The 27,938-nt window shown below is 41.9% G+C and overlaps 4 protein-coding genes across 11 annotated transcripts; 2 read left to right on the top strand and 2 right to left on the bottom strand.

Moving 5' to 3' along the window:
- Positions 1 to 33: 33 nt before the first annotated feature.
- On the bottom strand, positions 34 to 14,369 carry fnbp4 (formin binding protein 4). 5 transcript variants are annotated; one of them, XM_077567721.1, is made up of 17 exons: positions 14,274 to 14,369; positions 9,377 to 9,454; positions 8,181 to 8,305; positions 6,974 to 7,139; positions 5,905 to 6,052; positions 5,694 to 5,799; positions 5,279 to 5,623; positions 4,988 to 5,177; positions 4,804 to 4,916; positions 4,622 to 4,726; positions 4,233 to 4,366; positions 3,122 to 3,276; positions 2,719 to 3,014; positions 2,522 to 2,636; positions 2,256 to 2,449; positions 582 to 733; positions 34 to 434 (listed from the first exon to the last, which is right to left on the bottom strand). In XM_077567721.1, the coding sequence occupies exons 2-17, from the start codon at positions 9,402 to 9,404 to the stop codon at positions 347 to 349; spliced, it is 2,460 nt and encodes an 819-aa protein (XP_077423847.1). In that variant the 5' UTR covers positions 9,405 to 9,454; positions 14,274 to 14,369; the 3' UTR covers positions 34 to 346. The 5 variants fall into 5 exon arrangements, with proteins under 5 accessions (XP_077423847.1, XP_077423848.1, XP_077423845.1 ...); XM_077567722.1 differs by having other exon boundaries at positions 9,377 to 9,451; positions 14,274 to 14,355; XM_077567719.1 differs by lacking the exon at positions 14,274 to 14,369 and adding an exon at positions 9,773 to 9,996 and having other exon boundaries at positions 3,155 to 3,276.
- Positions 10,004 to 12,379, top strand: LOC144053347 (seipin-like). Its single transcript, XM_077567723.1, has one exon. It carries the CDS (start codon positions 10,260 to 10,262, stop codon positions 11,484 to 11,486), a length of 1,227 nt encoding a protein of 408 aa, XP_077423849.1. The 5' UTR covers positions 10,004 to 10,259; the 3' UTR covers positions 11,487 to 12,379.
- A 110-nt stretch (positions 14,370 to 14,479) lies between the features above and the next one.
- lrrc10 (leucine rich repeat containing 10) lies at positions 14,480 to 15,951 on the bottom strand. Of its 2 annotated transcripts, none has more exons than XM_077567724.1 (2): positions 15,849 to 15,951; positions 14,480 to 15,656 (listed from the first exon to the last, which is right to left on the bottom strand). In XM_077567724.1, the coding sequence occupies exon 2, from the start codon at positions 15,558 to 15,560 to the stop codon at positions 14,754 to 14,756; it is 807 nt and encodes a 268-aa protein (XP_077423850.1). In that variant the 5' UTR covers positions 15,561 to 15,656; positions 15,849 to 15,951; the 3' UTR covers positions 14,480 to 14,753. The 2 variants fall into 2 exon arrangements, with proteins under 2 accessions (XP_077423850.1, XP_077423851.1); XM_077567725.1 differs by having other exon boundaries at positions 14,480 to 15,691; positions 15,849 to 15,948.
- Positions 15,952 to 17,958: 2,007 nt separating this feature from the next.
- cnot2 (CCR4-NOT transcription complex, subunit 2) lies at positions 17,959 to 27,563 on the top strand. Of its 3 annotated transcripts, none has more exons than XM_077567156.1 (15): positions 17,959 to 18,147; positions 19,770 to 19,898; positions 19,973 to 20,048; positions 20,241 to 20,388; positions 20,491 to 20,664; positions 20,815 to 20,894; positions 24,335 to 24,460; positions 24,590 to 24,744; positions 24,831 to 24,948; positions 25,086 to 25,242; positions 25,332 to 25,393; positions 25,459 to 25,508; positions 26,628 to 26,728; positions 26,817 to 26,961; positions 27,048 to 27,563. In XM_077567156.1, exons 1-15 carry the CDS (start codon positions 18,079 to 18,081, stop codon positions 27,132 to 27,134), a joined length of 1,677 nt encoding a protein of 558 aa, XP_077423282.1. In that variant the 5' UTR covers positions 17,959 to 18,078; the 3' UTR covers positions 27,135 to 27,563. The 3 variants fall into 3 exon arrangements, with proteins under 3 accessions (XP_077423282.1, XP_077423283.1, XP_077423284.1); XM_077567157.1 differs by having other exon boundaries at positions 17,962 to 18,147; positions 24,620 to 24,744; XM_077567158.1 differs by lacking the exon at positions 17,959 to 18,147 and adding an exon at positions 18,154 to 18,360.
- The last annotated feature ends 375 nt before the right edge of the window (positions 27,564 to 27,938 follow it).

Below are 27,938 nucleotides of genomic sequence, written 5' to 3'. Positions count from 1 at the left end.
CAGAAACAGCTAAAAACTTGAAACACACACACATGAATTGGAAAAACAGTTTAATAGTTTTACAAAAATGTACACATTCAGAGACAGCTCATCCTAATATACATAATATGTACACTGGTGTAAAAATGGTAATTAAAACAGATGAATCTCACATACACTGTTGCGGCCATTTGAATACCTTCCATACAAGTTTATTATAAACTGAAGATGTGTCACATTTACACTTGTACGTAGAAAAATGAGGAAAGGCCATTCAAACCCTTCGGTTGATATTGGTGTTCATTTTTTAATACAAAAAATATTCACGGACAACTGAACAAAAGGATGCTTGGGTTCAAGTTCGATGTTACGTGCTGTTCATCTTCCTTTTCTTCAGTCGATCTCTCCAATTATCAGGAAGTGCCTCAAAGTTGGCATTCTTTGAGGCCTTTCCTCTGGAAGTTTGAAAAATAAAATAAATACAAAGGGGTTCAAATTAGGATTACATAAGAGCAAAATGATACTAGTAGCATTCAGTAAATAGTAAAGAAGAAACATATGTAAACAATAACATACAGAATGCAAAACGCATTGCAACATACGTCAAGAGCTGCTGCTGCTTCCAGTCTTCTATACCCTTCTTGTTGAGCTGATCTCTGTCCTCGTCACTGGAGCTGCTCTTCTCCTCCTCCTCCAGCTCTTTCTGGATACTTTGCCACTTCTTCACAAGAGAGGGCATTTTGGTCTTGCCCTTCTACAAATACATAAGAACAGGAAATTTCATGTGAAAACAGAATTGTAGTGTAGAATCCAGCTTGCACTGCTGCACTGTCAACAAATAAAAATGGCGGAGTACATATTTGATTACATAAAAGTCAAGTTTTAAGCGGAAGTTGTGAAGCTATAGGTGAATGGCACTACCTGCTTATACCTGACGTTGAGGACTACTCCAAGTGTCCCATAGCTTTCACTAGGTAACTCATGACTCAAGTGCAACTGTCTGATAGTTTGGAAACCAAGTGACAGCAGCTTAACTTCTGTCAGACTGCGAGTACAAACAAATCAGTGACTTGGACTGTCTTAGAGTTATATGATGCGATGAGATATAGGGATGCACGATAATATCTGTGGCCGATAATTATCAACATTTATCGGCCAATTTGACGTCATCCAGATAAACCAGATAATAAAGAAATCCGCCGATAATAATAGACATGCCATGTTGGTCCATCTGTTATGGTTGTGGCTCAAGTTGTGCCCAACTTCTCAACCCCTCCCCTCTCCTATGGTAGTGTCGCATATTTGTGACGTCATAATGCCTCGTGTTCACAAAAGATTCATCATGGCAACATGGCAGTCGCCAGCGTGGGCCTTCTTTACTGTGTCTGCCCAAAATATTTTTGTTGCATTTTTAAAACATGATTGTTTTGTTTTGGCAAACTCAAAATTAGTTACTGGTTGTCTTTGAAGCAGAGATATTAATACAATTTAGCTTCATGGTGCTTTACACAATGTTTCAATGTATTTGTACATGTTACACTTAAAGTATATTTGTATTCAAGTTAATTTTGCAAACAATTATCGGCTTACTTATCGGTTACCGACATCGGCACTTTCTAAATGATAACTATTTCTTGGGAGTCTGCTGGAGGCAAAAAAAAAAAAAGTTTACCATAAAAATAACCTAAAATTAAACCTGAAAATAATCCCATTTTACTAAATACATCAAAACATTACAAACAAAAAAATTACCTATTGGAAATCTGAAAATGCCAGAAATTAAATTATCATTCTCTAAAACCACTCACATATTGGCCAGACAATGAAAAATGTGGTTAAAAATAAGATTAAAATAATAAGGCTAGACTCGTAGCATGAGTGTGAAAATAGAAAATATATTAATGTGGTAAAATTGTGTTTTCAGGTGTAGCCTACTACAGCTTGCTTGTACAAATGTCTAGATCAGTGGTGGGCAAACTTGGTCCTCGAGGGCCGGAGTCCTGCAGGTTTTGGATGTTTCCCTTCTGTAACACATCTGATATATGATCAGCTCATCAGCACGCGCTGCATAAGCCTGATAACGATCTTGTTGATTGGAATATCAGCTTGTATTGGAAGAGGGAAACCTCCGAAATGTGCAGGACTCCTGCCCTCGAGGACTGAGTTTGCCCAACCCTGTTCTAGATCCTAATAAATTTTTAAGATGGGCAATGTGCAGACAATTCTTTTTATGTAGTAAACACACACAACTGACCAAATCTGAACTTATTACAAACCTTATCTTTCTTGGTTTTCTTGATTTTTTCCACAAGTGGCACTTTAGGTGCTGTTGTGGATTCACAGGGTGGCTGTGGAGGCGGCAGTGGTGGTTGTGGGGGCAGAGTCGCAGGTGGAAGAGGAGGTTCACAAGGGACAAGAGGAGCAGTGACAGCTGGCACACCCCAATAAACTGGTGCTGTGATGATAGGTGCTACAAAAGGGAAAAACAATGTTGGGTTGTGGATGCGATTTTTGACTTGACTATTAAATACTGGAAGTTTACCTGCAGTAGCAACATGCTGTGTGTACAGGATGGGACTACTTCCAATAATGGCTTTATTCAGCTGACCAGCTTTGCGTTTCTGACCCTTACCCAGTGGACCTGAAGAGTCCAGCACCTGCACCAAAATAGGGAAACTAGTGTAAATCTTCTAAATCGCAAGCTTATCCGTACAACTATCACCATAAACAAAGGGACACCTTAACACCAGCAATGGCTGAAGGGGGCCACCCGCTGCCACCGTCTTCAGTTCCGGGGGCTGGCGGCTCCATGTCATTGTCGTCATCCATCTCCATCTCGACCTCCATGATCTCACTATCACTGTCTGGGGGCGGGGGAGGTGGAGGGGGTGAGCCAGGTGGGAGAGGTGGAAGTGGTGGAAGGTCAGGAGGTGGGGGTGGGCTGTCAGGAAGTGGGGGTTGAGATGGGGACCACAATGATGAAGCGCTGGACTGAGGCGCTGTTGGTGGGGCAGCAGGGGCGCAAATGGCTTGTCCTAAATTTAAAAAAAATAAAAAATAAGTACCACAGCATTCAAAGAGGAAACAACTAAAGAAACAGACTATATTTGAACCATCAAAAAAAGCAGACACATCCTCTGACCTGAAGCTGCACCGTTAGATGTTTTGCCATCACCTTGACTGGAGGTCGGGCTAGCCTGGTTTCCTTTCACGTCACCCCCCTTTGCCTCTTCTGTCGGGAACTCCCACTGCGATTTGTTCGTCAGGTCGTTGACATAAAAATACCGCTTGTGCTCTCTAAAGAGTAGGACAACAGAGATAGAAGGCAAGAGTCTCAACGAGGGGCCTTGCAACTAGCTGACCGGTACGATGACCTGGGACAGAGGGCAAGGGAAGAGGACGTGGTAGGCTTGGTATGGATGGTTGCTTTCACCATCCTAAAAAGGAGTCCAATTGAAGAAAGACTAAAAATGTTGATAAGTAAACCCACGTTGCTCTTTAAAACAGAGCAAAACAAATCATTTCAGGGTCCGAGATATAGTATTAAGCAGCCCACATCATGGTTGTCATAAACATTGAATTTAGGACAACCATTCCCCTCAGGACACAGGAAGATGCCAGGAAGGAGGCACCACCATCAACAACAAGAAATCACTAATACACATCAAGCACACAATGATTTGTCTCGGTCATGAAAAATAATAAACAGGAAGGCATAAAATAGAGTTGGTCTGACCTGCTGGATTCCCGTCATTGCTCCATCTTCACCTTTAATTGGATGCGCGACACTCGTGGCTTCCAGGGCATCGCTCTGTCGGCATTGCATTCTGAGGGCTGTAGTCCTGAAAAGTGCAAAGCTCTCCCAGGCAACCATCCCTACTATCTCCCCACCCAAATTCTCCACTGACTGAAATGCAGTCTTACAAAGGCCCTCACAACGGAGAGCTTTGGAGTCTCTCATCAAGACATGGCTTCCTTTCTGTGGCAGGACTAATTATAGCAGCAGCAGGCTGGCCCTGAGTGGACGCTCCCTTATTTGTACAAGAAAGGCATAATGCTAGCATTGTGTCCCAGAAACCTGCAGAGTCTGGTTTTTGGCTCGTGCACCGATCCGCACGTACTGGTTAAGCTTGTCATGATGCCATGATACAAAGTCTGCAACCACAGGATTGAGGTGCGCGTAGTCACACTGCACTTTTTTTTTTGTGGGGGGGCGAAGGGGTGTAGAGATGTGAAAGGTAAGCAGTGCGTACCTGTCCCAGTGGCAGGACCAGCCTTTAGGGGTGGCGTTAAGTTCATAATGTTTTATGTGTTCGGCGGCTTCCTGCAGCCTGCGGCGAAGATAGACCCCGTTCAAAGCGCCCTCCCTCCAGTCAGCTATCCGTGTCTGAGAAAAAGAAGGATAAGATGGGTATTAATAGGAAGCAGATGAGCAAATTTAGTAACACAATGCCAAGCAATTAGTTCAGGAATGACAAGTTGCGATTGATTATAATGAGAGTTTGAAATATTAAGCACATCCAAATGGATATGTGCAAAAGGACATTAAAGAAAATTATGCCATGAATATTTGATGCAATGACAAAGCTCCTAGTGAATGTTAGCACAATTGTGCCCGGCTACAGCATCATGATTTTGTTACCTCAGTTTGCAGCAGAAGCAACTGAAAATTCGAGACGGCCTTCTTGTGTATGCCCAGGAACTCCATCTTGCTTGTTAAGGTGTTAGCCAGTTCTCCAATCTGAAACTGTCATTCAACATTAACAATCCTGGCGAAGCACATTGAACTTGTTAAAGTAGAGTACTATTATAGCACCATCTTACCCTGAGCTCAGGTGTTTCTATTTCTTCTTTTGGTGGGGCTTCTAGTTTCGGCTCAGAGTTATCCGTTTCCTGGTCTTCTTCTGCCAAAACACTCTCCGGAACTTTTGGGAATGCTATTGGAAATGACACTTAGATAATGGCATTTCACACACTTATTGCCTCCTGCAGGATATGAACAACTCACCTGTCTGCATGTTATCCTGAGGCTCTGAGTTCCGACTGTTGGAATCAGGACTGGGAGCACTGGGGTACAGAGTTTTCCATAGCTTTTTCCTGAGGGTGCCGCGAGTACCTGAAGCATCTTGGCTCGTCTCAGAACAAGGACTGGAGCCTCCCACACTTCCATCGCCATCCTCTAGAGCCTGGAGCTCAGCCTAATAATAATCAGAGGTCACGGGTAATAAATCGGTCCCGATTAAATTGTGACAATAGTGCGTACATTTTAAGCACACGTCAAACAAAAACCACCACTAACCTTCTTCCTCTCCAGTGCCAGTTCCAGCTCTATTGTGTCTTCTTCAGGTCCCCCTTCAGTGTCCGAGTTCCCTTCTACCAATTTCTTTGCATCTGCGTCTTTCTCCACAGTTTGGATAGCGTCTGAGTCACGCGGAGGTGTGGCGGGGGATCCCACAGTGCGAACAACCTCTCCATCAGAGTCCACACCGGTCTCATTTTCATCCAAACCTTTTAGGAGTCTTTTTCGCCATTTCTCTTCAGCATCTTTCACTTCTGTAGGGATCAAGGGACCGAGCAGAGATGCAGCCACTCCACAGCGTTCCTCTTCTTTGCTTGTGAGGCCCACCACATTTTCCATCACCTCCTATAAGATAAAACACAATTATGTCATAACATTAACAATTTACTCAATGGAATTGTAGATTTAAACTTACCTTGACTTGAGACTCTTTCGCTGGCGCTGGTGTTGGAGCTGCAGCAGGTGTGGTTTCACCAGTGTAATGGCCTGCACTTGATGGATCATTGCCATTGGTACTACAACTACAAAGTTTAAGGCATGTCACTTCAATATCTGAATGTAGTCACGACTGAAGACAAAGCGATATAAGAGTACCGTGGACATATATTTGAGGTGGAGTCACTCACCTGTTGGCGTGGTGAGACAGTCTTTGAACTTGATCAGCTAGATAGTGAGGCAGCTGCCAAGACACCTCATTATTCTGAGTGTTCCAGTAATAATGGCAGCCAGAGTTATCATCCCAGACCTCCTGCCAGTCGCCCATTTCCACACCCACTGGAAGAAAATGCATTTAAGGTGACATGAAGGATGGGCCATCATGTGAATTGTGTCACAATATTTTCAGAATCAGAGCAGCACAAGATTAAAAGCTAAAACCATAAAAATGCAACCAGATGGAAACAAAACACACAAACAATGATAATGAGTACTCATTGTCGACAATCCTTGACATGTTTTTTTTTGGGGGGGGGGGGGGTGTACTGTATGGTCCCCAGTATGCATATGAATCGGTGGAGGGTTGGAGTGGTGGCGGGTTACGCCATGCTAGTCCCCGCGGATGTGTATTGTTGTTAGCTAGCGTATGACAAAATTGGAATGGAAAATTGAGAAAGGAAAAAAAGGCCAGCTTTGAGCACAGTCTAACCTGAAGCTCAGACTCCAGAAAAATTGGAGAGAGAAAAATAGTTTATTTAAGCGCACGTAATCGCCCGCACACCACGTACGATCTTGACACAGAGGTTGCAGTTACGCTTTAGGCCAGAGGTGGTAGTCACAAGCTAAAAAGTGACAAATTCCTTTAAGCACCTTTAAACTCCGTCTTAAATTATCAGAAACACAAAGATCAGAGCAGCTGACGGCACTGGACGCATTTATTTCAAAACAAGACGTGCACTTCCACGATTCGCTTAACTGACATCACATCCGCTCATCGCCGATTGGTTCATTCCACTGTCTGTTTGCTCAGGTTTGCCCCGCCTCAGAAATGCACTGGATGGCGGCGACTGTGGCCAGACTCATTCACTGATTACAGCGATGAGTCTGGTTCCCAGGCTACAAATATCTACCTTTGGGCAAATTCGTACCTTGTATTGACTATACCGCACACACAAAATTGTAGTCATTCAGAATTTAACATTTCAACATGCTATCTCCATTTAATCAAATATGTTAATCTTTCAGCACACACATAATTACCTCCAGCTAATGAGTATTGTGTATTGAACTCCAACTGTTCACTTTGTTCCTTACTGGCACCTGGCTGCTGGGCACTAGTATTTGGTTTGGGTGCGCTGCCAGTCGGGACGGAAGGTTGATCTGCTGCATCATCTGAAGTTGGCTGCGTGGTGATGGCATCAATTTCCTGTTGAACAATATTATAAAGTATTCTTTTTAACAACCATACTACTACAAATGGTCTTATTCATTCAAACAATGAATCAGTGTCACTTTGGTTTTGTTTCTTCTTTTAGTCACTTCAAACTAAATCAAGACATTTAATGGAGAGGTGAAATCAAATAACTTGTGTGAGTGCGCATGTAAGGTTGAGAAACTGATTTATAACAATGGCAAATGCATGTTTTGAGTATTAAGCACTCATTGCCTAAAACTAGTGTTGCTCCGATACCGTTTTTTGGCCCCCGATACCGATTCCAATACCCAGCTTTCCAGGATCGGCCGATGCAGATACCACACCGATACCAACGGGGTTTTTTCTCAACATGGAAAAGTTCTCCTGCCATTGGTTCAGAGCATTCAAAGGCCAATAGGATATATCTTAGCTCTGCATGCAGTGAACATGTCACACATCAGTGAATGTCATGCATGAGCAAGACACAAGATGCTGCATCCGAAGTCCTATATTAGTGTCAGAATTAATGGTATTGGCATGTTACTTGTTAGTACTCACCGATACCACTGTTTTAATGCAATATCGGGGCCTCTGCCGATACCAGTGTCGGAACAACACTACCTAAAACACCAGTATCAACAGAGTACTGTATAGTGGACACCAACCTTATTTTACCACTTATGTGACAGTTAAGATTGTATGTTCAAGATGTTTTACACTGGAAACAGTTTGGCCATGGAATGGATTTCAATTTTATAACTAAAAAAAATCTCAAATATGCACAAATCGGAGGACAACCTGCATCCTGGACTAGATTGTGTTTGAAAAGCCGCCCATCTATACAAAAGCACTCCTATGTCACAATTTCTTAAATTCCAGAAGGAAAAAACTAAACAAAAAAGAAAGAAAACCTTGTCTTGAATAATGTCATCATCCTTTACTTTTTTCTATGCCAAAAAGGGGAAAATATTTAAATTGGAAATCATGACTTTGTGAAAAATCTGAGATTTTATTTCAATAGTCCTCCCCGACTACAAACAAAATTATACTTACAGCCATGAAATTTGCTAATGTACTGTCAATATCAGCAGAGTGATTGTGCCGAGTTGTAGTAGATCGAGCCTCTGCAGGATCTTCTTCATCACTATCTTCATAGGCTCCAAGCAAGGACAGCCCCTCTGCAGGTGGACACAGACAACATGTTCTGGGGTCGGGTTCCTATCACCATCACAGCCAAAGACTACTTGAGTAGCCTGCAGGCCTGCTCTAACAGGTCATCAGTAATGTGTCTGCTATTTTGAGAGAGAGAAAATGATCTGCAGGTGAGATTTTTTTTTTTTTAAAGATCTGCGATCGGACGGGAAATTGTGATGTTATACCCCTATTAACTCATTTGCTCCTAAAAACGTATAAATTAGTTATATTTTAAATATTACCATGCTCCTAAAGACGTATTTACAGTGTTCCCTCGCTATAACGCGGTTCACTTTTCACGGCCTCGCTGTATCGTGAATATTTTTGGTGCAATTTTGCATGGATTTTTTTTTTACAGTAATGTACCTATTTGAGAGTGTTTAAACAAGAGAGAAATGTGAGAAAATGTAAATGCCTCGATGAGAAAAGTGTATAAACTGTGTGGTGGTGAGTTTTCAAGCCTTAAAACATTTATAATAAACATAAAGGTAACTATTTTGCGGATTTTATTCATTGCATTTTTTTTTATCCTAACCCCAGCGCAAAATGAGGAAACACTGTAGGTGTTTTTTTTTTAATGCAAGACCATACAGAAGGCTTTAATGAACTGAACAGAATGGTTGAAGCAATGGTAGTTATTACAAAAACGGCCAGCAGGTGGCAGCAGAGTATAAGGGATCAAACGGTCATGTTGAAAAAAAAAAAACTGTTACCCCACTGTTTTAAACAGATTTGTGAATAATGATGAAACTAAGCTATATTCTAATGCTAATTTCTGCAAAGCGGAAACGGATATAAATTATTTTGGTGGGTTCCCTGTTTTGAATTGAAATAAAACACAATATTCTGCGGGCCTTGCAAAATCAGTCAAAATCTAGTAAAACAGCCGGGAGCGAAGGGGGTTGCTTCAGTGAAAATGGCTGGGAGTGAATGAGTTACTAACATAATCAATGGTAATTTGAACAAATGTATAAATCTAGAAGTGTGTCAAAACAGGTGGCCCTTTTTATTGACCAGTACAAAAAGGTTGGTGTACCATTGTCTACAGCACATACCGGTGGCTTTCACTGCGGGAGGCTTCATGGTACGTCTCTCTATCACAAATCGCTGTCCTTCTCCTTCCTGCTCTTCTGCTACAAAAAATGGCAGAAAAAAATCTAAGTCAGAATACAGTAAATCAACTCGTCCTTTACAGCCAACAACTAGCTTTCCTAGCTCGCTTCCACACAACGCAAATTGCTACCTTACATTACAAAAGAGAATTGTTTGCTAAATTCAATGTTCAATCGTTATATTTTCTCGCCATATAACAGCTATTGCAGTTGTGCCTGTAATTTAAAACCAAACATTGATTATATAACACAACATATACGTTACAGCTGAGACTCGGAACATGTAGCATTTAGCTAGCCCGCCTTAGCAAACTGCCAACATTTAGCGTTGGAAAATACCATCGGATCCCGACAGCCCTTCTTCCCTCTCCCCGGCATTGCCGCCACGGATCCCGGAAGGAGAGAGTTGTAAAATTGTTCTGCGACCAACCGCTCCTCCCGTTGAGCGAGTCTTTTTCTTCATCTCGGTTTATTTGGCCTGTGAGGCAGCGAGCCTCCGTTTTTCTAAGTCGTCTAGTAGCGTTGCAGCTAGCAGCACAAAGAACGGAAGTGGTATTCCGAACACTTCCGGGTCTTGGGTCACTTGTTGATGTTCCACATAACAGCGTCAACGCTACACGCTAGCTGTTGATAACAAGCTTACCGAGCTAGGCTGCGGAATGTTGCGGCTTAATGATTGGAATCCCATTATCGCTTGCTTTTTGGGGATCACAGATCTTGCGGCGCACATTGGAAGTATGTTTCCTTAAGATTACAAGAACTGTCTTGACATGTTGACGTGAAAATTAGCAATTTTTTCACGGTGTCGCAGAGGAGCCGCCCATTAATGTATGAATATAAAGAGCCGTCATCGGGGGAGCGGCCAGCAGAGGCACACAGAGGAAGCGCTGCCCGATTCAGAACCAGGGTAAGCGCTACGGGGACTGGATCAAGTACGATGGGGGGTACGATGGGACCGGTTCTGCACTGGCTGCACGATGTTGCAGCCGTGACTCTTCTGAAGGCTCGCAGGACTTTATTCCAAGCTGCTGTACTTTTCTGTGTCCTGGGTCTGCTGCTCTGGGTGTCCATTTTCCTCTACGGTAGTTTCTATTATTCCTACATGCCCACTGTGAGCTTCTCCGCCCCCGTGCACTTCTATTACAGCTCTGATTGTGATGCGTCAGAGTCAGAACTTTGCTCATTCCCGACGGCCAACATCTCCCTCTTGAAGAACGACAGAGACCAGGTGATGGCTTATGGCCAACCTTATCGAATATCTTTGGAGTTGGAGCTGCCAGAGTCTCCTGTCAATGAACAACTGGGCATGTTTATGGTCAAGATGATGTGCTACACGAAAGGCGGGAAGATGGTTTCATCAGTTCAACGTTCAACAATGCTGCATTACCGCTCCACCCTTTTGCAGACCCTCAGCACTTTCTTCTTTTCCCCTCTTCTCTTGACTGGGATGGCTGAACAGAAGCAGCTCATAGAAGTAGAACTCTTCTCTGCCTACAAGACCAACAGTTATCAACCAACCGTCAGCACCGTCATTGAAATCCAATCCAAACGTGTGCAAATCTACTCATCCCAGCTCCGCATCCATGCATATTTTACCGGTGTTCGTTATGTCCTGTACAACTTCCCCCTGACATCTGCGGTGATTGGTGTGGCCACCAACTTTGCCTTCCTTGGCGTGATTGTGCTCTTCAGCTACCTGCAATTTGTGTGGGGTGGACTCTGGCCCCCGGATCAGGTACGCATCAAAGTCATGATGGGGGACAGCACACGCATGCAGCAGAGACGAGAGGAGGTAAAGAAGCGTATGGAGCAAGAAAATTCGCAGAAGGAGCTGGTTTCCCCAAGAGTGATTGGATCTTTGAATGATGCATCTGATGACCAAGCCGATGACACGGTGGTGGCGCAGTCATCAAAAACGCCCTTTGTAAATGCCACTGAACCTAATGTTCCCAATTCTGAAAAAGATGTGTCTCCTGACTCTGTAGTGCTTGAGGGGGTAGACCAGAGTGAGACAACACTCCGACAGAGATCTGGTCCATCCAAAAGCCTTTAAAATAATCTTGGAAATCAAGAGTACTTAGAGTGCATACAGTTCTCAAATATCATTCCATTGGATATAGTTGCAGATCTTAACACAAGCAAACACCCACTATTAGAGGTCACATCATGTATATGTAGATCAGTCATATAATATTATGCATATTTTAACTAAACAAACTTGATTTCTGTTCTACTAATCATCTGTCTACAGCATCTATATATTAGTGTTACACGACTTTTTTTTATTGTTAAAGCTAACATACATCTAAAAAAAAAAAAGGTCAGATTACAAATGTGAAACGTCTCTTTGTAAGACATGTTGCTTTTCCCACAAAGCTCTTTACACACAATTAACATAGAAAACTAGTGTAGTGTATTTGTTTTTAATAGTTTTTGAGGAGCTTCCTGAATCTGTTGCATGAATAAGTGCTCATATTGCACAAAGAAGTTTTGTCTGAGTGTAACGACTCATTTAACCTCCGTGGCTCATTTTGTTAAAGAATCCAGTTCATTACAAAACTGGCCTTTCCCATGAGTGCTTGTCAGATTTACAATGTTTAGATGTTACATAACGTTTGAAAACTGTATTTATTGTTTCACAGAAAAGAAGTATGTTTTAGATGGATGTTTTAAGTTATGTATGCTTTTTGGTGTCTCTTGATATAACATATCTGTATTCAGCATGTTTTGAACTGAAGTGTGTCTCAGTTCATGATTGGTATTGAAGGTATTATTAGGGTCACCCGCTCTGTATTTAAGCTCAGGTTTGAGTAAGTTATGGTACCAAAGATCTTGACAGACTTTTGTCTATTCTCTCTGGTGAATATGTGTGTCTATTAAGCTGAATGGAAATACATTTCTTGTGCACTGTCATTAAATAAAAATGTAAACACAAATAATAGTACATTACTTGACTGTCTCAGTTTGTATGAATGTGCCACTGAAAGTTGAACACAATAATGCACTATTTCTAAGCAGTGTTACATTAACACTTCTAAAAAGTTTGATCTCAGAAAGCAACTTTCTGGAATATTGCCATTAGAGGCTTTATTTTGATTTTATTCACTCAAGACCAGGCTCTTTAATGTTGAAGTGATGCATTGCATAACGATTTTTAGGATAGATTACAGTAGTATGCTGTACCTAAGGAACTTTAAAAAAAAAGATTTGTGAAATGACAAACTAAACCAGTTAGATTGTTGTGTAAAAAACAATTAACACATGTTGGGAACACTTTATTCTCTTCTTTTTCTTCCTAAGTAAACTCAAAGTTTGTTGTTTACAGAACATTTGATGATGTCATTGCAAACCATTTATAGGGCAGTAAGTAATGTGGTGACAATAAAGCCCATTAGCGGGCTTCATTCAAAGCTACATCCCCGATTTATTAGATGAATTATGCATCATTCCGGATATGGAGGGCACTAATTGACTGAATCCCCCATCCATCATTTGAATGATAACCTCCCTGCATATAGCCTCATTGTAGTGGTGTATATCACTTCTCTGCAACACATAGATCTGGATCTAAGATCTATTTGTTCCAGTGCCAAATCGACGCTGACAATTGTTGACAATGTACACATGGTTTTGATATATTTATCACTCTGTGCTGACTGACAGCTGAATAACTGGTAAAGTTGAAGTTGATGAAGTTTCAGACAAATTGCCAAACTGTATTATCAGTACAATTTATTCTATATTTGCCACCATTGTTTATCAGGTAAAAATATTGTACATGCGTTCCAGTGCAATGATCCATTTACAATTGTTTACCCTAAATCAAGATTTGGAGACAAAATAAAAATCAAATCAGTTATTTGACTTAGATTGCTTGTGCCGAAAAACGAAACAAAAAAACACATAAATAAACTCACACTCCTTTATCCTTATTCAGGGCCCTCAGCGGAAATACTACAATACACTAAAAAAGACAATAATAAATAATAAATCAAAATATATTACTGTGCAATATGCAAAATACGTGTATATCAGGTGTGTCAAACTACCGGTAGGTTTTGTGGTGGGACAATTTGTAGTAACGGCTTCTCTCAGAGGTATAATGGTGAAACCAAATAAATCGTCTCATATTACATATAAAAAAAAGATGGGTTGCTAGTTTTGAAATCAGAAGCCAAGAATAATAAGTTTGCTCAATGTTTACTATCAAAAGGGTAACAAAAATCCCTCAAAATCTCAATGTTATTATTTATTACACACGATAATTTGAAATGTTGGTACAGATTTTAGCAAGGATCATGGAAGGTGACATACATGATTTGGTTTTGCGGGCCACATAAAATTATGTGACGGGCCCCCGGGCCTTGAGTTTGAAACATGTGGTCTATATAATAATGTAAAACTGAATAATGTTCATATGATTAATTATACTACAATATAATTTCAAGGCTGAAATTAATTTGAGTAAACTTTCTTTCAAAAATTATATCAATAATAAAGTACCAATATATAAGTACATACAGTACGTGCAATACTTTCATGATATACAATTACAACTTTCTCTTTAACATTACTTTTCTTTGCTGATGATAGCGAGGCGTTTGGCCTGTAATGAGCTAACCTTGCCGGCAAGATGAATTCTCGAGGTATTTGTGAGTTCACAAACTCCGGAGAATACATCTTGTACCGCTCACGCTTTATACGTTTGCAGCCGATCTTTTTCCGAACAGACACGTTGTTAGGCAGGACGAAACCAATAAACGCCGATGGCGGGGGCAACAAACAAACCTAACAGACGAATGGATGCTGCAATTAATTATGTTATCGCAGAATTACTCACCGTTTCCTTGTTGAATATGAACAGCGAGAAGAGATTCGTGTATTTTTATCTGGTAAAGATGTTCGTGCTACTCCATAGAACGAGACGGAAGACGAGATTTTCGTCCGTTGCCCTGATTGGTCAAAACAAAATGTGCAAAGATGCCGCATCGTCCAATCAGCTCGAAGTATTGTACAGTAAGTCCCGCCTTTCCCGAACGGGTTTGCCGAGTGAAATAACAGATTGATAATGTGAAGAACTCCTTCGAGTGAATCACAATGATCAATCTGCCTGGCGAGGTTAGTAATGAGCTACAATCATATTTTGATTCATGAACCCTTTGTCATTTATGGCCAACATGGTACATGTTGCTTTCCCATATATGGCTCAAATATCAATGGTATGTAGGCACTGCACACTTCTGCGCTTCAAGTGATCCACTTGAGTGACGTCCTTCCCTCCAGGCCTCATCACAGCTGAATGTCACTTTGCTGTTTGACCTTAAATGTTGATCTCCTCCTCTGGCTCCATCTCTGCGATTTTGGCTTTTAAGCCCTCATCTTCCTGCTCGTCGTCGGAGCAGTCCGCCCAACGCCCGACCCTTCTGACTCCTTCGGCTACCATCGGGGCATTAACACATGGATTGTGGTCATAAATGACCAGTTTCAGCCCCTGCAAGTGGGAGAGAGCGGGGAAGCGCTGGATTTTGTTTCGATCCACATCAATGACAGCGAGGAAGTGCATTTCCATCAACACTGCCGGGAACTCCGTCAGCTCGTTTCCAGCCAGCCAGATACTTCTCAGCTCTTCCAGCCTGTTAAGTTCATAGGGTAAGCAGCGTATTTGGTTATAGCCAAGGTGCAGGGTCTTGAGATTGGGAAGCTCACAGACCACGTTTGGGAAGACTGAAAAGCAGTTCATCTCCAGCCACAAGGTGTTAAGTTCCTTGAGTTCCTGGAGTTCCTTGGGGAGGTGGAAGAGTTTGTTGTTACCTAAGTAAAGGATGCTAAGCTGAGGAAGCCTGCAGACAGCTGCGGGTAGCTCTTCAAAGCAGTTAAAGTCAAGAGCCAGGAGCTGAAGCTTCCTCAGGTTGTGTAGTTCATCAGGCAAACTGCTGAGGTTGTTGTCGCTCAGATAAAGCTTCACCAGCTCATCAAACGCACAAGCAGCAACAGGTAACTGGCGCAACTGACGGCTACTCAGGTCCAGAGTCCGATCAAGTGGCATCTCCTTCAGGTCGCCCACTAGGAAGCGTTGACAGCGTTCTGACGGAATGAAGGCGATGACACCTCGCATGGCATTCCCCATTTTGCCTCCCTGCTGGTCCGTCACAGGAATTTTAGATACGCAGCTGCCATCTGTAAGTATTTTTCATCTCAATCCACTTAAGGTCCGTCATTGCAGCTCCAGAGTGCATGAAAATGTGTAGAACACAGCAGCTGTTAGATTGGAAATTATTTTTGAGTTATATGAAGCAACAATGAGATGGTTAGGATTTTAATTCCACCATTTTATGATTAAAGGATACACAGATGAGTAATATACACTAGCAATGAGCACTGATCACAGAAATAATATCCAATAAAATAAAATTACCTGTTTTCCAACAAATCTGATCCATGACTATCTTTATCGCCGACAGTTAGCGATGTGTTTATCCAGTATAACAATGAGCTGAAACGACATTGGAGTCCCTGAGTGGATGTTCCCTAGTGCGTAACTCGGTGCCTCTGAGCTTTGCCCTGACTTTCAAGGCAACCACTAACAGCTTTCTCCTCCCCATTTGTGCCAAATGACTCCCCCCTCTTCTTCCCTGAGATGACAAAGGTGGGACAAAGGGAAAGTTAGGGAGGGACGCAGCATGTCATGGATATGCATGGGAAGTGTTTTCCGCAAAAGTCTGGTATCCTGTCTTGATACGGCTGGACACAGTTGATCAACTGGAGAAAAGATGGAGTGACAGACTTGATTGTTTGTTTGGATAGTTTCCTCTGATTTTAAAATATTTACTCACTGAATCTTCACTAAATGTAATTATGATAGGAGCACATAATTATGAACAACATAAAACCATGTAACAATAAGCACAGTGTACAATAAATAGCGTATAACTGACCTATAGTTATGTACACTGTAAAACCGAATTAGTAGAGTTTACTAGAAAATCACTTTAGTTTTTACACATGGTAATGCTAAGCAGTAAAAATCCTGAAATATTGAGGCGTAGTGGCGAGTGTTTAGTGGTACAGAACTTTCCACATCTGTACTTACCTTCTTTTGGATCAATCAAAACTTCAGTGTCTGTCCCACTTCAAGATTTGAAATTCACACACATTTACATTCATTCTATTTGAAATTGTTTCAAAAAACTTTTGAGCAATTCCAGAACAGACGCGCCAACATTCATTGCCTTGCATACCTCTATGTTGATGTTTTTTGTACTTGATCCAACTGGATGGAACATAAGGTTCCTTATCAGAAGAGGCACTGGTGTTTGTTCACTGGCAGATTTTTTTTTAGCACGTCCTCTTCCCTTCACATCCTCTTATAGACTGGCAGGAAACTAGCACACGTGAAATAGCCGTCGTTGTTTAAAATGCAGTTGTTTTCTACTTTTCAGTCAATAGGGTGTCAGTAATGTCATTAGTTCCACAATCATCGACAGAAATTTTACAGTATGTTGAGACAAGTTTGGCAAAGTTTGTAGTGCATAACCTTAGTAGGCTTACCAGACTATGTACCATCTGCATTGTCTATAGAGCCACTCTCTCTTTGATAAAAAAAAAAATACTACAAATTATTATTGTGTAGATTAAAAAAAAAAAAAATGTTAGTTGTAAAACCACATTTATCAATCTAGTGACTTCAGTATTGGATGCCATTTAATTGTGTAGGATGGTGTACTTACTGGTAAGTTTATGGCTAGTCAGGATAAGAAACTATCTTCTCTGGTGGGCCGCCAATGCAAAGGAGCACTTGAAGGCAGCATTAACAATTCCCTCTGGAACCGTTTAAAACTACAACTACTTGTCATGGGAGTCACTGCTTTTGTTGTGCTTTACTCCCTTGTTTTCCATGCAGGCACTGTGGGGTTCCATTCCTGCTTTGTGACAGTGTACCTTTTTGTACGATTTTATACGATCACAATGCATTTGTGTATTTCAGGTAACTTGTTGATGAAATAGGTGAGGTTGAATATTAAAATGTAGTACTCCAAAAGGCAGAGTGTGTACTTTAGTTTCTTAAAATACAATTGGATAAGTAGACTCAGCAAAATCAAATTAATATTAGTATCAAATTTGACAAAAGTTGAGTTTGAGACCCTTTATTTTTTCAGTGAACCTAATATTCACGTTTTTGGAATGTAGGACTAAAGTAACCGGGTAAAAGCCTACACTGCATAGGGGAAACACGCAAACCACAGGAAACTGCAGTTGAGATTCAAACCCAAAATGTCAAACCTGTGAGGTGAACCTAAACGTTTAACCACTTAGGCACTATACTGGCTCGACTCTTTATTTTTGTAATAATTTCCGCACATTTTTGCTTTTGTAATGTGTAAATAAATTGCAAAGAAGCTGAAGATGATTATTAGTTGTAGTACCAGAAGTGAAACCTAAAGAAAAACAGAACTGAAAGCCAAAGGAAGTGAGCTACAGTGTTAACAAAGCAAAAGCCTCTAAAGATAGAAGGGGTGTGGCGTTAGTTTGAGAGGATTATCATTGTTCAAATTAAATGTTTGGCACGTTTGCTCGGGGGTGAGCATCATCAAGTCATTCAGGCTTGTGTACGGAAGTGTTATGTAGGTTGTAAGGTCAAAGGGTAAATGCTATTCCTCTTTTCGGTTGAGAACACAGCCATCTTGGATTTAACGAAGTCAAGTGAAATTGATGCGGTGAGGCTTTTTTTTAATTGCATATGGCCTTTCGAATACGACGCGCAGGTCAGCTCGTTGAAATGAATGAGAGAAATTAGCCCCAGTGTTTTCCTGTGCCTTTTCACGGGGGAACGGTTCATTTAGCTGTTAGCTTGACCTAATTGTTGTTGCTGCTGCTGTTTCTGGCAAACGGAGCGTAAATTGAACTGAGGACGGGACGTCTGTCTCAAGGTACATGCAATCTAGCTTGCTCTGGCTACCACTAGGAAGCCGAGTCCTTGTGCTTTCTAAATACGAGACGCACGGATAGATGTTGTTGTTAGCTTAATGCTTGGTTCGCGAAGCTGCGTTAGCGAGCTAAGCTAACGCTATAGACAAGCACGGAGCCTGTTTATAGCCTACATGCCTACACAGGCTAGTTAGTCAGGTCCTTAGCTAACTAGCATGCTAGCATCGCAGTCAAGTACTTAGTATATTACAAAATAAATATCATGGCAAACTATTAGACATTTAGTTAAACAGAAACGTCTGCAACCCTTTAACATGCATCGTTTCGTAATATCGTAATGATATTCTAATCGGCGCATCGCGTGAGCTGTATCTTCAACATCTGAACTGTAAAGGTTCACTTAATGGGAGTGTTTGACTGAACATCTATTACTGTGTGAAATATAAGGAGTGGTGTAAAAGTGCCTTTAAACGTGTTGTTAGACAAACTTTAAAGCTCACATGGCTCAAGTCTACATAAAGGCATGTGCATCCCTTATTAACCACAAACCAGGTTTAAATTTAAATAGAAGAAAAACTTAAAAAGTGTCACCATAAGCAATTATTAGCAGTGTGTATAAACAGGTACATTAGTTGCACTAGTTTATCCCTAGTATAAGTAAAGGTAGTGGATATTTTGCCGTGACCGGCGAGCGCTTTTTTTTTTTTTTTGCCGTGAACGGCTATGATTGGTCAATCGCCAGACAGTCATGCACTGGGCTACTTCCTGCCTTGCTTCACACTCTTCTGTGTCTTTTCACAAAGTTTTAATTTTGTTTTGCCACCGAAGATACACTGCTATCGGCATTGCCAGCCTAACTAACCATAACCATCAGAGCATAGGATGTTATCGGTATAACCTGCCTAACCATAATAATAACTCTCAGAACTTAGGCTTTTATCTGTATTTTCAGCCAAACCATAATCTTCAGGCTGTTAACGGCATTACCAGCCTGACTCTAACCGTAACCCTCAGAGCATATAAGCTTTTGTCAAGAAGTAGTCGTTAAAACAAAACAAAAATGTAGAGCGGGATTTGAACCGGTGACTTTACACTGTCTGGGTGACAGTACACATTTACTGATGCATATTTTTTTTGTATTTGTAGCTCTCTTGTGGTTCACGGCAAAAAGTAACAAGTTGCTAGTCACGGCAAAATACCCACTTCGATAGGAAAATAAAATATTTTTTTCCACACAATCGTGATTGAGTACACAGTCAAATCCTATTGCTGAATAACACTGGCTATGGTGTTGTAACGTCTGAGTCAAAGGATCTCCTGAAGCGATTGTTGTTCTTGGTTGTACTCTTTTGTCCATCGACACATAACTTCATATATACTTACCTGTACATCATCTTTACTCTCTCTGAAGGTGACAAAAGGCATGTTTGGTTCGAGAAAGAAATTTGCAGAGTTCGTTGAGGTAGTGGACAACGACTTTACTGATGAAAGCATGTACTACAACCAGCCGTCGATGTTCCCACATCGGTCGGACAAAGAAGTGAGTGCTTTCTAGTCCTAACCTTTTCTTTCACCCGTCTATTGAAGATCCTCACGATTAACGTTTCTCTCTAGATGCTGTCGTCACCTTCGCCATCCTCATCCTCGGGGCAGTTGTCACAACTTGGTGCAAGTTTGTACGGTCCACAAAGTGAGTGCGGAAACAGTGACACACTAAAGATATTTCAAATTAAAATGTAGGACTCGTAGGTGTATTTTAACACAAACCTGACCATCAGACAGGAATTGAAAATGTTATTTGGTAGACATTTTGGATGTATAGACTCTTAATTTCATTACTCGGCTGTATTTTCTTTTTACCATTATTATTCTCCCTCTGCAGGTGCACTCGGCTTTTCGGTAAGAGGCGTGGGGAACAATACGCCTCAGTTAAACCGAAATTTAACACAAAGCACCCAGTTACAAAGTCACATCACTCCCACAACAGGTGTCCCCACCATGTCCCTCCATACTCCTCCATCACCAAGCAGGTGCCAGGCTCATGACACTTCAAGTCACCTCAACTTAAACATTGACCTGATGTGATTCGAGAAGTAACAGACTAATAGAGGTTCCGCCGCTTCTTTTAACAGGGGGCCTTTACCAAGGAACATGCTGAACCACTCTCAGGTCGGTCAAGGCCTCGGCATGAGCGGCAGGACCAATAGTATGAGCAGCTCAGGCCTCGGCAGCCCCAATCGCAGCTCTCCTAGCATTATCTGTATGCCCAAACAGCAACCAGCACGCCAGGCCTTCACTGTAAACAGGTATGAGGCTGTCATTTCATGGATGCTTGGTCTTATACATCTTACCCCTCTTTGTAATTAACAGTCCTCTCTGCCACCGTTTCTGGTGTAATATGAAGCATTTTTAAGGATGTTTAGTGTGTAATTAGTGTCCCCCCCCCATATATACAGCATGTCTGGATTTGGAATGAACCGCAACCAGGCTTTTGGGATGAACAACTCATTATCAAGCAATATCTTCAATGGCACAGGTAAGTATGTTAAACCAAAGTGTCATTTAGAAGTACAAGGCGCACCTCAATAAATTGGTGTATCCCTGAAAACTGAATTTATTTTAGGAGTTCAGTTCAAAAAGACAACCTCATTTAGATTCACTAATCACTACATGATACACTAAATGTGTAATGATTAAAATTTTTAAACATAGTGATTATTATATCTTACATAATGTAGCCCCAAGTGGGCACAAGCCAGTGTCTTCTTGTGCCGGTCCCAAGCCTGGATAAATACAGAGGGTTGTGTCAGGATGGCATCCGACGTAAAACTTTGGCCCAATCAAACATGCAAATCAAATAGATGACTTCCATACTGGATCGTTCGAGGCCCGAGTTAACAACGACCGCCATCGGTGCTGTTGACCTACAGGGTGCCGGTGCAAACTGGACTGCTGTTGGTTGAGGAAGGAGCAGAGGAAGGTGTGTTCGTAGGAAGAAAGAGAAGAGGAACACCAAGAGTCTAGGACTGAGAGTAGGGACTTTGAATGTTGGAACTATGACAGGAAAAGGTAGAGAGCTGGTTGACATGATGCAGAGGAGGAAGATGGACATACTGTGTGTTCGGCAGACCAGGTGGAAAGGGAGCATGGCTAGAAGTTTAGGAGCAGGGTTCAAGTTATTCTATCATGGTGTAGATAAAAAGCGAAATGGAGTAGGAGTTATCGTGGAGGAGGAGTTTGTTAGGAATGTCCTGGAGGTAAAAAGAGTGTCAGAGTGATGAGCCTGAAGCTAGAAATCCATGGTGTGATGGTCAATGTTGTTAGTGGGTATGCGCCACAGGTAGGATGTGAGCTGGAGGAGGATAACTTTTTGTTGGACCTTGATGAAATGATGCAGAGCATCCCTAGAAGTGAGAGAGTTGTCATTGGTGCAATGGGGGATTTCGACCCCTGGTAGCCCGCCATTCATTTCAATGGGGGATTTCGACCCCTGGTAGCCCGCCATTCATTTCAATGGGGGATTTTGTGCAGACTTCAATGGACACATTGGTGCAGGAAACGGAGGTGATGAGCAAATTTGGTATCCAGGAGAGGAACGCAGAAGGACAGATGGTGGTTGACTTTGCAAAAAGAATGGAAGAGTAGAGCTAGGACTACACAGGGAGATTACATCTTGTGTAGATGTGTCATCTGAAGGAGATCAGCGACTGCAAAGTAGTGCTAGGTGAGAGTGTAGCTAGACAGCATAGGATGGTAGTGTGTAGGATGACTCTGGTGGTGAGGAAGACAAAGACGGTAAAGGCAGAGCAGAGGATGAAATGGTGGAAGCTGAAAAAGGAAGAGTGTTGTATGACTTTCAGGAAGGAGTTGAGACGGGCTCTGGATGGTCAGGAGGTGCTTCCAGATTACTGGACAACTACAGCAAATGTGATCAGGCAGACAGTCCTTGGTGTGTCATCTGGAAGGAAAGGGGATAAGGAGACTTGGTGGTGGACTGAGGAGGTTCAGAAGTGGATCCAGAGAAAGAGGTTAGCTAAGAAGAAGTGGGACACTGAGAGGACTGAAGAAAGACAGGAGTACAGGGAAATGCAGCGTAAGGTGAAAGTACAAGTGGCAAAGGCCAAACAAGGGGCTTACGATGACTTGTATGCTAGGTTGGATAGTAAGGAGGGAGAGACTAATCTATACAGTTTGGCAAGGCAAAGAAACAGAGATGGGAAGGATGTGCAACAGGTTAGGGTAATAAAGGATAGGGATCAAAGTGTGTTGACAGATGTCAGTAGTGTGATGGGAAGATGGAAAGAGTACTTTGAAGAGTTGAATGCGGAAAATGAGAGAGAACGAAGCGTAGAAGACGTGACTGTTGTGGACCAGGAAGTAGAAAAGATTAGTAAGGATGAAATGAGAAGGGCATTGAAGAGTGGATAGGCACTCGGTCCTGATGATATACCTGTGGAGGTATGGGAGTGTCTAGGAGAGGTAGCAGTAGAATTAGAGACTGGGTTGTTCAACAGGATCTTAGATAGTGAGAAGATGCCTGAGGAATGGAGGAGAAGTGTGCTGGTGCCCATTTTAAAAACAAGGGAGACGTGCAGAGTTGTGGCAACTACAGAGGAATAAAGCTGATGAGCCACACAATGAAGCCACGGGAAAGAGTAGTTGAAGCTAGACTAAGGACAGAGGTGATGCAGTATTTGCTTTGAGGATGTTGATAGAGAAATACAGAGAAGGTCAGAAGGAGCTGCATTGTGTGTCTGTAGATCTGGAGAAAGCTTACGACAGGGTGCCCAGATAGGAACTGTGGTTTTGTATGAGGAGGTCTGGAGTGGCAGAAAAGTATGTTCAAGTGGTAGAGCTTGGAAGTGGCACAGATGAAGATGCTGAGGTTCTCTTTGGGAGTGACCAGGATGGATAGAATCAGGAATTAGTACATCAGAGGGACAGCACGTTAGAGGAGAGAAAGTCAGAGAGGCCAGACTGAGATGGTTTGGACATGTCCAGAGGAGAGATAGTCAGTATATTGGCAGGAGGTCTACAGGAAGATCAAAGAGAAGGTTTATGGATGTAGTTAAAGAGGACATGAAGGGAGTTGGTGTGAGAGCAGAAGATGTAGAGGACAGGGTTAGATGGAGGCAGCTGATTCGCTGTGGCGACCCCTGAACGGAAAAGCCCAAAGGAAAAGAAGAAGAAGAAGAAGTGATTATGTCTTACAGCTAACAAAACCAAAACTCACTATTAAAAAAAAAACTCCAATTGATTTGTAATCTAGAAATTAAGAGGAATTCTGTACTTAATGCATCTGTAATCTATGAATTTCATTTCTTGAATTGAACTACTAAAATAAATCAACTTTGATATTTATTGAGGTGCACGTACGCGTGTTTTGGAAGAATAACAGGAAAAATTTGGTGATGCATGCCTTCACATCATAATCCTCAATTATGTCTTCCTTGAAAAAAAAATTCAATTCAACTGTAGTACGAGAGAATGTGTTATATCTAGGGATGGGCAAGTACCGATGTAGTACCGACCTTATTGCAAGGTATTGGTACTTGCAACAGCGACCGATACCCTTTTGTGGCTGTTTTACGGTCAATAATGATTTTTTTTTAGTTTTTTTAGAAATAAAAGAAACAACAAAAAATTGCACTTAAGGTTATGACATTTTAAGGAAAATGCTATACTCTATTTGGGTATATAGGTCTTTGTATAAATGATCTCTAGTTTATTTTGATAGGGGAAAATTTGATGTATCAAAAAGTACTATTGGTGATTACTCAAGAGTTGAGTACTCGTTCTGGTGTGTCTGAAAAAAAAGTGGTATTGAATATCTCTAGTTATAACCAATTCTTCTGACATCAGAAGACTCCCCCCCCCCCTTCCCAGAACAGACAATGCTCTAAATTGGCACTTCCGATAATTTTCTCTGCATAGAAAGTGATAACTGATGACATGTTCTTCTTCCACTTGCTGCAGATGGGAGTGAAAACCTCGCGGGGCTGGATCTGTCAGATTTCCCTGCGTTAGCGGACAGGACTCGGAGGGACGGGACCGGCAACCCAACACCGGTGCTGAACCCGCTGGCTGGAAGAGCTCCCTATGGTAGGCTGCGGGAAATGTTTCTTTCAAACACTCATTAAGCGTACCCACAAGTGGCATCATTACCAAGTCTGGAAGAACAGGAATATCAAATTATACTGGTTTTATGACAATAGGCTTTTTGTCTAAAAGTGTCCCATTGTTGTGTTGGTGACAAACAAGTTGGCATGGTGACAAAACCATCAACGGAACAGACACAGGATTTCTCAATCCATAATGAGGACTTCCCTGCATTGCCCGGTCCAAATTACAAAGAGCCGTCGTTAACCAGCGATGACAATAAAGCTGTAAGTGCGCCACACCACAGGACACCAAGCAAGCCTTTGTGACCTCACAGCGTTTTTTGTTTTTTCTGTGCTTGTGATTTGTTTAGAACTTGAACTCAACAAGCAAGAGCACATCCAACATAGATGGGCCCAAGTTCCCCGGGGACAAGACGGCCTCCGCGCAGAACAACAACCAGAAGAAAGGGATCCAGGTGTTACCTGACGGTGAGCACTCTTATTGTACTAATGCAATTCTATGGAGAGATACATGGAAGGCAGACAAGCTCACTGCGTCAGAGGTTGGAAAGCAAGTTGCCTGGCAGGACTGCCGAGGCGTTGACGGTAACGTTTTGTGGCTGCAGGTCGGGTGACGAACATTCCCTCAGGCATGGTGACGGACCAATTTGGCATGATCGGCCTTTTGACGTTCATCCGGGCAGCAGAAACGGATCCCGGGATGGTCCACCTGGCGCTCGGAAGCGACCTCACAACACTGGGTCTTAATTTAAATTCACCAGAGTACGATTGCTACCGCTTCAGCCAACGATACTCGTAACATGGAGCGGATCCCCAAAATACGACTGACTGACTGTTTCCTCTCTTGATAGAAACCTTTACCCAAAGTTTGCGTCACCTTGGGCCTCAGCACCCTGTCGACCACAAGATATTGGTAAGATGTCACACAAGTGATTTCTCCTGTAATACTCATTCAACTCACATGTGCTCTTTTGTCAGACTTCCACGTTCCATCGGAATACTTGACCAATATTCACATAAGGGACAAGGTAAATAAAGTACAGTGGAAACCTCTAAGGTTGAATGCAATTTGTTTATTTTTATACCATTTTAGCCAGAGAAAACAAATTGATATAAATTCGGAAATGAATACATTTCTTCCCGGGTCAAATTGTTGCCATCGTAAAACCTATCGGCAGTGTTTTAAGGAACATTTCACTATTCTTGATTGTGTTAAGTTGATCGCTATTTAAAAACATTGACAGTGGCAGACGTGACAAAGATTATTCTGTGTGCGTCGTTGCACAGGAAGGCAAAAAAAACAACGAAACACTGCTGACTTTATATTAGGGATGGGCAAGTACCGATACCATACTTGTGATGACAGCCAATACCAGTATCGACTTGGGCTGAGTGTTGCCAACAACCTTGCGTATCACAATGCAGAGGTCACGAATCTGCAGTCAGTATGTATCGCGATACACATGAAGCCAATACGTATCCTGATATTTGACATTATATACATTTTTATGACAACTGTCATATGTATACCCAAAATGATTGTTTTATTATGCTCAATGGCCAAAATGCTTTCTTCATTTAATGTGAGCAGTTATACCGCCTTCACTGTGCCTGGTTGAAATGTGTGCGTATTGCATAGCAAGGAGCAGCTTCCAGAAACGCGTGGGGGGTCTGTGACCCAGAGCTGAGTACTCGTACCGGTATCTACTTAATATCACAGTATATGGTAAACAAAAAAAATATTTTCAAATTCATCATTTGTATATGAATGATAGAGTTCTGTCCTTTTGTTGCTCTTCTAAACTTGCTAGGCCGTTTAGCTGTAACTTCTCATACTGAGCAGTCAGGAAGGACAGCGGCATGTCTACTACTTGTACTTTCCTCTTTGGCAACAGCATTTTGTATGACATCACAAAAAAAGCTGCTCACCAAATAGAAGTCCCACAATATTTGCAGAGTTCACAGCGCGGACGCACATGACATTTATGCTACTGCTAAGATGCATATTTGATCAGAAATGTAGTTCAAATTCCAAATTGTTCGACTAAAGAGGGTTCCACTGTAAATGGCCGCAGTCTTCAAGATGTATTCAACTTGTACATTTTGTTCCTGTGCTCATTCTTGTGCCCTTGCCGTCTTGCCTCCAGCTGGCTGCTATCAAACTATCTCGATACGGTGAAGACTTGTTGTTCTACTTGTACTACATGAATGGTGGCGACTTGCTACAGCTTCTGGCAGCAGTAGAACTGTGAGTAGTTAACGATGAGTTACTCGACCTTTGTCATATGCCGACTGGGGTTTTTAAATCAGCCTGTTTTTATAACTTGTCTGCCTAGCTTTAACCGGGACTGGCGGTATCACAAAGAGGAGCGACTTTGGATCACGAGGGCACCTGGCATGGAGCCGTCACTGAAGACCAATGCCTACGAGAGGGGAACCTACTACTTTTTTGATTGTCTTAACTGGAGAAAAGTGGCCAAGGTAAATACTCTGCTGTGGAATTCTACTTCATCTCAAATATAGCAACAATGCTCATTTTTGATGTCCAATTTTTCTATGAATCGAAGGAATTCCATCTGGAGTATGACAAGCTGGAAGAGAGGCCTCACGTGCCAACGACATTCAACTACAACCCAGCCCAGCAGGCCTTCTAAGGCCGACCTGTCCACAAGGCTACAGCTGTTCCTGCACATAATGCTGTTGTCCAGAGAGGGTGCTGTTTCTCACAGCCTGGTTTTTATTCCTCGAGGATTTGTCTGTTTGACAGCAGAGGGGAGGCGTGTCTGACATCAGAACTGCCATCCCGTTCCAAAATTTCATGCTGCCCAGAACACCAACACTTTTGTTTTTATTCTATTTGTTTCCCCCTGTTTTTTTTGTTGTCTTGTTTTGAGCAGGGTCTGTGTTATGTTTACATCTGAGTCTAAAGCCTGAATTCTCCCAGGAAGGAGGACTTGACCCTCGTTTGTAACACCAGAAAAAGTGAGGGGGGAGGCAGTTAAAAACCCTCAGACTCAATGAAAGAGTGAAAGAAATGCAATGTTTATTGTTGCACTATTTAGTAATAAAAGAACACAACATTTTGTTTGTGCTTTTTATTATGCCGACTCTCCCTGCATTTGTTTTGTTTCTAATTTCCCCATTGGTTCAGGTATTTGCAATTTCTCACCCTTCATTGCTTTCCTTCCACCACCATTTCCTCTCATTTCATGTTTCTCCTGATGTCTCTTTCTGAACTTTTGAGCTTGTGAAGTGTGGACTACTTGTTCACCAATATGGACAAAATCCTCTTGGGAGGCTAAACACTGGCAAAAAGTTGCTTTAGAGCAAACAAAATACTTTACTGTCTTTGTTACAATTTTCTAAGAATTGTGTACATTTTGTTTCTTTACATCACATGAATTAGTATGTAATTTTGAATGTGTATATATATATATGATTGGAATATATATATGTGT

The sequence above is a fragment of the Vanacampus margaritifer genome, chromosome 6 (genome assembly GCF_051991255.1).
Source record: "Vanacampus margaritifer isolate UIUO_Vmar chromosome 6, RoL_Vmar_1.0, whole genome shotgun sequence".
Classification (NCBI taxonomy): Eukaryota; Metazoa; Chordata; class Actinopteri; order Syngnathiformes; family Syngnathidae; genus Vanacampus; species Vanacampus margaritifer.
Note: the sequence above shows the minus strand (reverse complement) of the source record. Positions and strands in the feature narration are given on the sequence as shown.